A 13,492-nucleotide genomic window follows, 5' to 3' on the forward strand; every position below is an offset into this window, starting at 1 on the left:
CCAGGTCTGTTTTCCCTCCACCATGGTGCAGATCAAGGCTGGAGGGTTCGAGTTCTCCCCGGGAACGCTGCAGATCTACTCGGACAGCCTGCTCACCTTACCTGCCATCATTGGGATCGGTGGAGGAGGTGGCCTGCTCCTCCTCATCATCATCATCGTCCTCATTGCGTACAAGCGCAAGTCCCGGGATGCCGACCGGACCCTGAAACGCCTCCAGCTGCAGATGGACAACCTGGAGTCCCGGGTGGCCCTGGAATGCAAAGAGGGTGAGGGATCCCTGTGCTGTTAACTTGGGGTCTTGGAGGGTTTCCTACTGTCCCAAAGCTCAGTGTGGTCCCACCCTTTCCCCAGAAGAGGAATGGGAATCATAGAATCATTTAGGTTGGAAAAGACCTTTAAGGGTCCAACCATTACCCAGCACTGCCAAGTCCACCACTAAACCATGTCCTTAAGTGCCACATCAGCATGTCACTTAAATACCTGCAGGGAATGGGCAAAGCTGCTTTGTCAAAGGAAGCAAACTCTTTCTGTGTGGGATTTGGGGATTTTTCCCTTTACGAAATGCCCCTTTATTTCTCCAAACAGGAGGAAAGAGAGCAAGGAGAGTTAGTGGAGGCTGCTTGGGAGCGGGCAGTCCATCTCTCATTATGTGATAGACAGATGCTGTGAAATCGGACAGAATTCCTTGTGTGATCCTGCTGATAAAACCTAATTGCCCATTATCCCCCTGAGCTGGCTCTGGAGGCCCTGACCCTGCCAGCCACAGCCACAACCAACCCGGGTGCTGCTGGTGCAGCAGGCACCAAACCTGAGCTAATAAAGAGAGGAAAGAAGGGAAGAAACCCCCTTTGCTTCCCCAAATCCCCATCCCTACGCATGCCTGCAGATGACACTGGTGACAGAGAGAGGGAAGGGAGCTGGTGGAGGGGATGGTGTCTTGTCTGCCACAGCTGACAGATAAAAGGATCTGCTTTTAATTAAAAGGCACAATCTCTTCCCTGCCTTTTCTCTTTTCTAGTCCCACCAGTTACAGATAAGATAGCACGCCTTTCAAGCTGACGGTTTGTTTTCTCTCATCAGGCTGATGAGCCTGCAGTCCTCTGCCTGCCTCCCAGCTCCCTTTAAAGTGCCTTGAATCTGATTTTCCTAAGGGTTTGCTCTCCCCTCGCCCCCCAACCCCTTTCCCTGCTGCATCTCCAGGACTCTTCTCCTGGCAGCTTTTCCCTGTAGGTGCAATTAAAGGTTCAGGACCCCCCCCACGTCGCATTCCTCTGGGATTCGCTGCTGCCTCTGCTCGGATCCGGAGGTGCTGGGGTGGGTGTGTTGTGTTCAAGCTCTTGGAGCAGTATTTAGGTCAAAAAGAAATGAGGACATTCTTGCGGTTTAGGCTAACGTTTTCTCCCAGAAGCTCCGGCTTTGTTCAAGCCTTGCCATTCCCTGCTTCCTCTTCATCCCTGGGAGGCTGGGAGCACTGAGCAGCAGGGATTTGAGCCCTCTGGGACCTGGTGGTCCTGTTCCCAATGCTGCCACTTGATTTTTTCCGGTGAAGTCATCCCCTCCCTCTGCAGCTCCATTCCTCCATCTGTGAGATGGGGACAGTGATCACAGCCTGCAGGGAAGAGGGATGCGGAGCCCATTCACGCCTGGGGGCCCAGCCATGGGGTGCAGGCTGGGTGCTGATGCTGGGTGCTGGGACTCCAGGATGTGTTGGTTTAATTCTGCCTTTTTCCCACCTCAGCCTTTGCTGAGCTGCAGACTGACATCAATGAGCTGACCAACGACCTGGATGGCGCCGGCATCCCCTTCCTGGATTACCGCACCTACGCCATGCGCGTTCTCTTCCCAGGGATAGAAGACCACCCCGTGCTGAAGGAGATGGAGGTGTGGGTCTGTCTGTCTGTCTCTGTAGTGTCTCACACTGGGGCTGTGCCCCTGCACGAGTCCCCTTGCCCCAAGCATGGGGCTGGATAGATGCCTTGGTTGGATGCTGGCCTGGTGCAGCAAAGAGCATCTCGCCACGTGACAGGCAACACGAACGCGGAGCGGCTGCTGACTGCTTGCTGCACTCTGACATTAATATCAATATTTATATTAATATCATTGCTGCTGTCATTTTCTACAGCACTTGCTTTATTCAATTGGGTTTGTTTGATGCCTGACCGGCTGCTCGTTTCTAACAGGCTTGTCTGACATGGCCTGCTTGCTTGGCTCTGTTTCCCCATGCAGAACCCATCCTTGGCATCCTTCCCCTGCTTCCCAAACCCGCTCCCTCTCCTCTCCCGGCCTCCCCACCTCTGTTTAATTTAGTGCATGCAATTGCACACCAATTGGCTTCTCGTTTGCCGGGCTGCTGAGGCCGCTCTTGATGAGGGAAAGGAGGGGGGTGACCTCAGCTTCCCCTCGCTGCTGACCCGGCACAGTAATTAATGTCGACAGGGGCTTCACAATGTATTTAGGAGAAGTAATTGGCCCTGGTGCAAGATGCACGGTCACTAATTACAACACAACAAGCTCTTACCAACTGCAAGTGCACGTGCTGCTGGTGTACGCCAGCGTGGCTGCGGCGCGGGGCCCTGGCCCTCTGCCTGCTCTCTTTCCCTGGTCCCTAATCCCAGCTCCGGAGGGCAGTGGGGACCTGGTTTCCATGGATTTCCCCTTGTTTCCATGGATTTCCCCTTGTTTCCATGGATTTCCCCTTGTTTCCATGGATTTCCCCTTGCAGCTCGGGTTTCCGGATGCTCGGAGCGTGAGCGTAGCTCTCCCTGGGGCACAGCCCTTCCTGTCTGTGCAAACGCCTGATTCTCCTCTCACCTCTGCTCTTGCTCTTTAGGATTTTCCCTGCAGAGGGAGGGGTGGGAAGGGTATCACAAAGGATATCAGAGGGGGAATTTTGCATTGGCGGCGACAGGCTGGATGGGAGTTTGTCCACTTCCAGTTCCTAATTCAAAACATCCCATTTGAGCGAGCGTGCCAGCTCAGCCTGGCATGGGAAACAAGGGGTTAAAGCTGCAAAGGAGGACAAAAACCCCCACCAAATCCCCAAAAGAGATTAAATAAAGCAACTACAGTTGTGTAAGCTTCATATAATTTAATCAGGTTTGCTTTTATTTGTCTCTTTGCTCCGAGTGTAACATTAGCTATTGCAAGTGACGGGAAGGAAGAGGCGCTTGCGCACGCACACGCTAATCCGCAGCGAGCATCAGGCTGACGGGACCAGCTCCTTTCTCTTTGGGGTTGGAGGGGGAGGTTTTGGTGCTTGGTGGGAGTTTAAGCCTGATTAAATATTTAATTCAGTATTGTTCATTTATTTCTGCTAATGATCAGCCAATTAAACACAGGGAGCCAGGGAGGCCACAGCCTCAGGCATTGCTGTGCTGCTTGTGATGGGGTTTCATGTCCTTCTGTGCTCCAGCGGGATGGTCACTGATGGGCAGGACCCGTTCCGCATCCTATCGAGATCCTCCTGCTCTGTTGAAGGGAGAAGTCCTCTTGCTCTGTGGTCACCTTTGTGTGGTCTTGGCTGCCAAAGCACCAGCAGCGCACAGGGATAGGGGTGCAGCATCTCTCCCTCTGCACCAGTTATACTGGTGGGTCTGGTAGGTCTCCAGTGCAGCCGCTGTGCTCCAGCTGGCTCTTGGGTCTTCCCATGCTGAGGAATCGCTCGGCATCTCTGCATCCCTGTAGGGAGCTTGCTGGGTAATGCTGCTGAACCTCAGGCATCTGAGTTACCAGCATTGTTGCATTGAGGTCTCTGCATGGTCTGGAGGGAGAGGCTCTGGAATAACCTAATTTAAAGCATTTCTGTTCCTAGCAGGGCCTTATTCTTGACCTGCATTAAGGGAAATAGAGCCATGTGCCTTGCTATGAGGGAACCCTGAGGATGGGAGCAGAGAGGGTTTATCACCACCCCATCACCCTTTGGAGATGCTCTGGGACAGGCGTTTGGGTGATGAGGGTGACAGTGGCACCTGGGGATTCCTATTGCAGAATTGGCAAGGTCAGGGTGGGAAACAGGGGTTTTGTCCAATGGGAAGGAGTATTTTGGAGGGGGAAGTTAAACCCATGAGGAATTGTGCTGAAGTGAAAAGTGTCGATCCAAAGTTTTGATTGAAGTGAAGTGATTTGATGTGTCAAAACCCTGTTCTTCATTTTGAGTTGGAGTTTTGAAGTGAAAAGTGTTGTTTTGTCTCCGAATACCGACGTGGAATGAAATTTTTCACTTATTCCATTGATGTTTTTGCCACAGTGAGGCTTTTCTTCAGAGGAAACCATCTTTTCCAATGGGAAAACACTGTGTTGTGTAATTGTTCATTTTTGATAAGGAATGTGGTCAGGGCTGACCAGAGCTGTGCTGACGATGGCAGCGTGGGAAGAACATCCCAACTCCATCCCTGCTGGGTCCTACGTGGCCAAGTACGGCCAGAAATACACCTTTGAACGTCTCGAGAGGACAGGGAATGATTCAGGCTGTGTCTGGAGTGGGGTTTCTGCTCTTTCCTTCCCTGTCCAAAACCCAGCCCCTCAGAATCAGGCGGGTTTGCTGGTGGTGGAGCTCAGGGTTGAGGTGTTTGCTTTCTGTGCAATACCCAGAGCATGTATTGCAGTGCCTTGGGTGGGGATTGAGCTGCTTGTTAGCTGAGATTGAGAATTACTATTTGTGTGTGTGTGTGTTTGGGAGAGAAAGAGTGTTTGGTTATGGGATGGAGGTTTGTGTATGTGCCTGCACGTGTGTGGGAGAGTCTTTGTATAGAAGTGTGTGTATGTATGTACATTATATACAGTGATGCCCCGTATTAACCTGATGCTGTGGTACTACAAACTAGTTAATACTTTTGGAGGGAACTGGGGTTGATCAGCAAATAGGAAGCTTGGTAATATGAAAAGAGCAAATTCAGCTGCTTTTTGACCCGTTTTCATCCTTTCCTCTTGGGGAATGAGGGTGAATCCAGCGTCTTGTGCAGCCCAGCACCTTCTTATTGCCCTCCCGCTCGTGCCCATCTCCCAGCGTTGCTCTATCCCTGCAGGTCCAGGCAAACGTGGAGAAGTCCCTGACGCTCTTTGGGCAGCTCCTGAACAAGAAGCACTTCCTGCTGACCTTCATCCGCACGCTGGAGGCTCAGCGCAGCTTCTCCATGCGGGACCGCGGCAACGTGGCCTCACTCATCATGACAGCACTGCAGGGCGAGATGGAGTACGCCACGGGCGTGCTGAAACAGCTCCTCTCCGACCTCATTGAGAAGAACCTGGAGAGTAAGAACCATCCCAAGCTGCTACTGAGGAGGTGAGGGACCATCCGGGAGGTAGGAGTTGTTGGACAGTGCCCGGGCCCTTCTGAGCTGGTGTCATTGGGGATGCCGTCAGTGATGGCTTTGATGTTGGCTGTTGGTCTGTTGTCAAGCATTTCCTTGCCTGTCTATGTGCAAGTGTAAGGGCTGTGGGACCGCTTGGACCCAACAAATTCAGGAGTCTCACCCATGGGATGTTCTTGCTCTAGTTTGGCCCATGTGGGTTTGTGTTGCCTGGGAAGGAGGGAGCAAGATGCTTGGCAGCTTCTGGCTGTGTAGGTTGGTGCAGTGAGAATGCGTGCTGGTGTGTATGGCTGCAGTGATGCTCCACCAGCCATCCCTTCCCAATGAGACCAGGCGGTCCCACACACCTCTCAGCATGTGGGGCAGCATGGGTGTCTCCTTGGGGCTTGCCCACATTGCTGGGCAAATGGGGTTTTTCCTGGGAAAGCCAAGTGGCTCTTCCCAATGTGGGAGTCTCTCCGGGGCCGAGGGGAGTGCGAGCAGGAGGCAGCCTGCCAAGCCTGGCCCATCAATATTTAACGGTAGCTCTGAGCTCTCCTTCATCACGGGCTGATGAATATTGAGAGATACACCGAGAGCTGAACAAAAACAATTAATAAGCTGCACCAGCCCAGCCTGAGGCCCTCCTTGTGCCATCTTCTCCCTTTGCACTGTGCCGTGCCTCCCTATCTCTGCCTTCACCAGCCTGCAGCGAAGGTGCTGCAGGGACAGGGGAAAGCCATGGGGCTGGCACGTTACCAGGAAGCCTCAAGAGCATCTTTCAGCCATCAGCCAATGTTCATGGATGGCGTGGTCAGACCAGACACAGCCCGCTGGGTTTTGTGTGCCTGGCCCTGGGGAGAAGACACGGATGTGAGCTGATCCCAGTTCCAGCCACCTTCCCTTGGCTGGTCTCTTTAGGAACATAGCTTTGGCTCTGTCTGCTTCATTTACCACATTTAAAAGGGTGACCTTAGTTTCTCAAGTGCCAGAGATGGGGTGCAGAGCAGACCTGGGTGAGCAGGGGGGATCTTAGAGGTCTCAACTCTCTCCCCTATCCCTGTTTCCCAAGCGCATCCTTAGGCTCTTCCCTTCTTATCATCCCTCCATGACACCAGGTTTCACTGGAATACTTGAACTGCATTTCCAGCTCCTGAACTAAATCAGTAACATCTAAATAAAAGGCAGGTTAGGGAGGGCAGGAGCTGCAGTGCTGAGCCATGGGACCGGCACAGGGACAGAGCACCCTGAGGAGTGTTGATCCCCAGCCATAGAGCTCAAGGGCCCATCCTGGTGGAGCTGCAGGAGGCTTAGGACAGGGATGAGGTCCCCATCACCTTGCTTGTGTGTCCCCAAGTGATGTTTAATGGAGAGACCTCGTTATTCCTGCAGCGAGCGGCACTGAGGGCTTCTCCATCCTTTTGATTAGCCCTGCTGCTGGGTCTGACGGTGTGCTCAGTGCCCAGGGCACTGGATTAACATTGATCCAAGTGGGGAGAGCTGTTACTTGTTTATTTTGTTACTGGATAATCCCCTGTTGCTGTGGCATCTGGCTCTATTGCGGATAAAGGCAAACACCCACCGGAGCCTGGATGATGGCACTTCAGATGAGTGTTACAGCCTTGTCACAAAGGGCCTGGGCTGGGGCTGGGGAATATCTGCTGAATAGCTTCAGTCTACCCCTCCCTGGCTTTCTCTCCATGTCCCGTCTCCCTTTTTCCTTCCCCTTGATGCATTAATCTTTCCCAGCAGGGCAGAAAGGCTTCCCTGGAGTCTCAGGTATTACCATCCCCTAATGGTTTGAGGAGGGCTCTGCTATTCCAGGGAGGGCAAAAAGGGCTAAGCCCCCATAAGCACAAGAGAAAGCCTTGGAAGGGACCATACGACCCTGAGTCAGCTTGAATAAACTGGCAAAATGGATTTCCTATCCCAGCCATCTGGCCATGGGGAGCTGCTCCTGGCCCATCTGCTGCATGGCATTGCCCTTGGGCACTGGGACTCCTTCTGGTGGCTCCGAGGTTCTGATTCCTTATGGGTTGGGTTCCTTGAGTCAGCCTGTTTGTATCCCTTCCCTCGGTGCACCAGGAAGGCAGCCACATCCCTGAGGTTGTTGGTATTGCTGGTGCTTTCAGGAGCATCTGTGTCTGCAGGCGGCTGATGTGATGGTTAATGGGTGGATAAGCTAGGGAAGCCTAACCCGGAGGGTGAGGGCTGGCTGGGGATTTACTTCAGAGGGAGTGAAAGGCACTTAAATAATGGGCACGTTAAGGGGAATTTCAATCTTACGGCACTGAGAGCAGGCTGTGGTGCAGATAGGCACGTTAAGATGTCCTTGTAGGAACCTGGCCCCTGTGTCCCTCTCCTCTGCTGATGCAGCCCATCCTGGCTGCAGTACCAGCATACCCCCCATGCTGTTTGGACCCGTCGCATCTCACACTCATCCCATGGGATCCTGCTCTCCTTCCTGTGCACATCTGTGGTCCCAGACAGACACAGCCAACTCCCCTGAATCTTCCATGCTTATGGAGCACGGTGGCATCTGGATTTGAACCATGCTTTAGGAAACAAGGGGCAATATATGACCGTCAGCTGCATCTCTGAAAGCAGAGAGGCCCGGATCCATTTTTGACCTCTTTTGGAGCTGGTGGTTGCAGCATTGTACACTACAAGCTGCTACATCACCACCCCACTCTGAGGAGACACACAGAGACCCGGATTTCCACCGTGCAGGCAGGGAATGGTTAAATCCCATGGGACAAGGTTATATTCGGCTCTCTGGTTCTCCAAACATCACTGGAGACCAATTTGCTTCTCCCTCCTGGGGGGCTGCTGTCCCTCAGCCTTGCGGATGGGCACCCTTTCCACTAGAGCTTTGCTGTTTGCTTGTGCCCCTTTGCTTCGTGGCTCCTGCCTTGCCAGATGACACCTTTTATAGACAAAAGTAATCCAGCCACAGTCCAAGGCTGAGGTGTCAGCGGATGGGATCAGAGCTCTTTAATACCCCCTGCTGATGGCTTTGCTCTCTGCCTTCCCTGCAGGACGGAGTCGGTGGCAGAGAAGATGCTGACGAATTGGTTCACGTTTCTGCTGTACAAGTTTCTGAAGGTGAGTTTGGGAAGGGATGGCAGCCGCGTGCAGGCAGGGAGGGTACCAAAGCCTGGGGTGATGCTCTGCTGCTCCCTCCCAGAGTAGCCATCACTTCCCAGGTCTCCATTCCCATCCTGGGATTCTGAGATGTGATCCGTGATTGTGGGTCTCCTTTTGGAGAAATAGCTGAGATTGAGAAATGCGTTAAGCAATTCCAGTCTGGATTTCATAGTGGAGATAGGATAAATCTGAATCAACTCAGCTGAGCCTTGAACCCCTTTGGAGCGGTTCCCATTCCTCCCTCTTGCCTCTGCTTGTGTAACTCAGGAGGAAAAAGCCCTTGGAGCTTGTCCTTCTGTAGGTGTGACTGTGACGGGAGGATGTTTCTGCCTGTTTGAGCTGCAGTTGGATGTGCTGCACTCTTCATGCACAGCTGCTGCTTTTCCTTCATCTCTTTGACACTGAGGCTCTGCGGTAGGGGAATTGTTTCCCCCAGGCATTTCTGCTACTTGCTTCCCTTCCAAAAGGTGCCCTGGTGGGGATGGACACCCCATGGGATGTGTTGGCAGCCGGGACACAGCCCTCATCACTGTGCATCCACAAGGATGCAGAGCTTGAATCCACCTTTTTCCCAGCTTCATCGTGGTGGCAGCAGAGGATGCTGGAGCCCAAGGGCTGCCTTCACCCCTGATTCATCCATCCCATATCGAGAGCATTTATTCCACCGGCACCAGTGCTTCCACCCTCTGGAGCCACACCAGCGGGTGAATGGTGCCTGCTGTCCTGCTGCTGCTTTGCCAGTGAGCAGAGCCATTCCTTGGGATGCTCCGTGCAGCGAGGCTGGGTGCCACGCGGCAGGTTTGGTGGGATTTCATCCCTCATTAAGATAAAGAGGGTTTGAACCGTTTCCAGCCAAGAGATGAGAGCGAGCGGAGCCTGTGTGCAACTGGAGTGATCATCAGCGAGAGGTGATTTATAGTATCACTTACATGCACTTGGCTTTTTGCCTCAGTCGAGGGATAGCCTCTATCTGTACAAATCTAGCTGGAGCATGCAGCAGAGATGCTTTCCAGGGCTGGGGAGAAGAGCTGTGCTGGTCTTTGGGTGATGTTAGACCTGCTGCCCCGTTGTGCTGGGGCTTTGCCTGTGGGATGAGGTAGGATGCTGGCAGATGGGTTGGTTGGATAGGCAGGAGTAGCCTATAAACCCCCTCAAGGCTCCTTGAAGTGGACAAGGCTGGGCTTTGGCTGATGCACGGTGTCCAAATGCCCACAGTGGTATCTGAGGATGTTGTGTTTGTATTCATGTGTGTGACTTGGTGCCCTTGGCCTGTCCCTGGCTGAGCATGTGGGCAAATGGTGAAGTGATGGGGCTTGTTCACCTTGTTCAGAAGCTCCTCATGTGCCACCTCTGTCCTGCATCTGTCCTTGTACAGCCCTGTTCCCCTTATGGGTACATCACCAGTGCAGGGCAGGGCTAAGGATAAGGAGTAGCAGGAGAGAGATGTGAGGATGGAACCAGTACAATGGCTTCTTATAGTCCTTGGCTATGGTGTCCAACCACAGAGGTATCACAGCAGACAGTTTGCCAGCGGGGAAGTTGCACCAAACCCTGGTTTGGTCCATGTGAATGAGGCAGGAAGACATCCAGGAGCTGGATCAGCTCCCAGCAAACCTCCTCAGAGCAGGGCATGAGGGATGGGGACAGGGACAGGACAGCCCCCTCTGCCCAGGGCCAGCAGCATGGGGAGCCACTGAGGGCTGGTGCTTTCACTGGGACCCTGTAGTAGCATTTATCAGACTCTTAATGAGACACCCCGGGGAAAGGGAGAGGGATAAATGGAGACAAGTGCTGAAAAATGCAGGATATTAGGTGCCTGATGAGCTAGATCTAGTCAATAAGACAGTTTGAGCGTGGCTGGCTTGCCTCAGCCTGCTCCCAGCGTGTGCATCAGGGCTGGCACCATGGGCATGGCTGTGTTTGAGGGCTGGCTGCCTTCCATCAACCTGTGAGGCTGCCAGACCCATCTCAGTGGTCCCCTCCTGTATCTCCCCCAATGGGGTGCTGGTTTCTGCAGCTCCTGTTCATTGTGTTGATCTCTGTCAGGGATGAGCCCTAAACCATCCTCATCTGTAGTGGCTCACTGAGGTGTGATCCATGTTAGTGTCTTGGCGCTGGTCCTCAAGAGCTACTGGGGACACAGAGGTTGGGAGTGAGGTTTTGGCTTGCTTCAGTTGACCAACAGGTCAGAAGGAGACCAGGATCATGGGGCACGCAGGGGCCACCAGCCCACATGGTATTGGCGGAGTGATGTGTCTGTCACCAGGACCTCTGATGCCTCCATCCCTCATGGGAGACAATAGGGCCAGCTCTGTCCATGCATTTGAGAAGAGGTTTATTCCCCATCAGCCCTGCCGGTGTTGTTAGGGGTGGAGGCGGCAATGCTGTGATGCCTGAAGTAGAACCATGGCTGATCCCACCTCTCCTAGTGGGGATCCTGCAAAGCTGCAGATGTTGAGACAGTGACTGTGCCTTGTTGGAGAGGGGAAATCTATGGGCTGAGATAGGAGCAGCCGTGCCAGATGTGAGCAGGAGCCCTGCTCCCAGCTCTCCTCCATCCATCCCACTTCCACACACTTGGAAGTTCTACAAGGAGTTTTTACAAGCAACTGAAAGAAGCAACTTGAGCCTTTCCCTTGTGGTTGGAGGGTGGGCTCGGGGTGCTTTGGGAGCATCACTCCTTGGCCAGCCCTGCGCTCCTGCCTCCCCAGTGATGCTCAGCACAACACCCACCTTGGGTGTCTCACGTTTCCAAGCCGACTTAATGAAGCCAAGTTTGCAAATGAAACCTAATTCCAAAGGCAGGCGTGTTGTCGGGAGGCTGGGGATGATGTATGCCTGTTCCTGCTCGTTAGCAGCTGTCTCTTTAATTACCGCAGATGCTAACGAGATGCTACCAGCATATGGTGACAGGGAGAGCAGCCGCACTCCGCACCAAAGCACACTTTATCTGGGAGGTGGCCGGGAGGGAGGGATGAGGGCCCGGGGATTACATCTGCTGGGACTTGTTCCTGTCCTCTCTGCTCCCATTGTACCCTGTTTAGTCCCTTAGGCCTGATGCCTGTATCTGGAGGGGTTCATTGGGATGCAGCTCATTGAAGAGGTTTGGGCTCTGAATGATGAAAGGGTGTCCACTTGCAGCCAACTCATGGCTGCTTGGTGCCTCCAGTCTCAATGGGGCCTTTGCTGTTCCTTGGTTGCTGCAGTTCCAGCATCTCTTTGGAGGAATCTGCTCCAGTTTCCCTTTCCCTTCCTCCTACCTATGTAGATGCTGGGGTGGCTCTGGCTGGCTCTGACTATAGGGGTTTGGTGGTGGGGACACATAGGTAGTAAATGGTTTTGCTGCAGGTTTAGCATTGCCTGGTCGCCTCCATCAGCTGGAATCTGGGGTAGGGTTGTCAGTGAGTTGTTCCTTTGCTTTTCCTTCTCAGTGGATCTGATTGGCTGTGCCCAGCATCATAAGGAGAAACCTCCTTTGACCTTCTCTCGTGGCAGATGTCAGAGCTGCATCATGGTACCTGGGAAGAGCCCCCAGGCTGTCCCACTGCACCGTGCCCTTTCCAGGCCTCTGGTGCTTCCCTTGGCTGGACCGGCTCAAAAGACACAGGCTATGACCCATACAAACAGTCCCCAGACCCAACCTGCTCTTCACTAGCCTGGGTTTGATGCTGCTGGGCCACTGCAGGCTCCTGATGCAGCGGTGACTCCTGAAAGGCAGAGCTGGTGTCTGGCACCTTCTCACCCCTTTCTCTCCCTCTTCTCCATCCCCTGTCCTGCAGGAATGTGCTGGGGAGCCTCTCTTCATGCTCTACTGCGCCATCAAGCAGCAGATGGAGAAGGGACCCATCGATGCCATCACAGGAGAGGCTCGCTACTCCCTCAGTGAGGACAAGCTGATCCGGCAGCAGATTGACTACAAAATGCTGGTTAGTGCAAGCAGAAACCTCACTGGTACTGATGCCAGGACTGCAAGGGCCAGCCATTTAACAAGGTCTTGGAGGCACCCAGAGTACTTTGCAGAGAGTGGTTTGTCTCTTGTTCTCCTCTGCAGCATCCCTGAGGTGCCTCTTGCCTTCTCTATGTGATGGCCTATCTCAGAAATGGGTCCTTTGCATGGCAAGGTTTGCCCTTGCCATGGAGCTGTGAAAGCCAAACATGAACTCAGTCCCCCTCGGCACCTCTACCAGCAAACCCCATGGTTGGTCTTTAAGGTCCCCTCCTACCCAAACCATTCAGTGACTCTCTGAATAGTTAGAGATTTGAGGGTGGTGGGGAGAGATGGGGAGAAAGGGAGAGCAGGGATGTGCCATGTGGCAACCCCACAGCAGCCCAAGAGGTAGCAGAAGCCATGGGCTGTGCACAGCTGTAGCCCCATGTCCTTGGACCTGCCTTTGCAGGCAGAGCATCACAACCTCTCACTGGAGTCTTTCTGCCCCCCTGTGCTTTGCAGACCCTCAACTGCGTGAACCCCGAGAACGAGAACGCCCCAGAGATCCCCGTCAAGGTGCTGAACTGCGACACCATCACGCAGGTGAAGGAGAAGCTGCTGGATGCTGTCTACAAGGGGGTGCCCTATTCCCAGCGCCCCAAAGCCGGAGACATGGACCTGGGTAAGAGAGGCTGAGCACTGCCCTTGGGGGAGCAGGGATGTGACAAGGAGCAGAAGTGTCAAAGCCCCTGTTTAAAACAGGGAGATCCACATCTCCTCCAGGTACCTGGCAGGAGCAGAGCATTTGTGCTGCTCCAGTTCACTTCTGCTGTGCTGGTGGCACTGATTGTGTTGGGGACCTGTGGCATGAGAGTGTGGGTCCTGCCAGTAGAGAGGCTGGGAAGTGGAGCCTCCTCGGCTCTGGCTGTTGTTCCGGATTGCAGGCTTGAGGTGGCTGAGGGCCAAGGGGCAGAACAGTGTTTATAGTCCTGTTCTTAAAGGGGGGGCAGGAGAATGGAGAGGAGAGGAGCAAAGGCAATGGTCACCAGGGTCCAGTCGATGCTGTCTTTCCTTGAGGACTTGGAAACAGCTTTTCCCCAACACCATGTGGGTAGCCATCAGTCCTGGG

At 53.7% G+C, this 13,492-nt stretch overlaps 1 protein-coding gene across 1 annotated transcript in view; it reads left to right on the forward strand.

The window, feature by feature from the left end:
- PLXNA1 (plexin A1) overlaps positions 1–13,492 on the forward strand; it is a gene marked incomplete at both ends in the record, with an annotated part of 89,668 nt that overhangs the window by 65,939 nt on the left and 10,237 nt on the right. The window contains 6 exons of the mRNA XM_080625509.1: positions 32–266; positions 1,739–1,881; positions 5,025–5,281; positions 8,327–8,393; positions 12,215–12,361; positions 12,886–13,045. Of these exons, the coding sequence (XP_080481635.1) occupies positions 32–266; positions 1,739–1,881; positions 5,025–5,281; positions 8,327–8,393; positions 12,215–12,361; positions 12,886–13,045 (1,009 nt within the window). The remainder of the gene's footprint in view (positions 1–31; positions 267–1,738; positions 1,882–5,024; positions 5,282–8,326; positions 8,394–12,214; positions 12,362–12,885; positions 13,046–13,492) is intronic.

Source organism: Psittacula echo, assembly GCF_963264785.1.
Source record: "Psittacula echo genome assembly, chromosome: 9".
Taxonomy (NCBI): Eukaryota; Metazoa; Chordata; class Aves; order Psittaciformes; family Psittacidae; genus Psittacula; species Psittacula echo.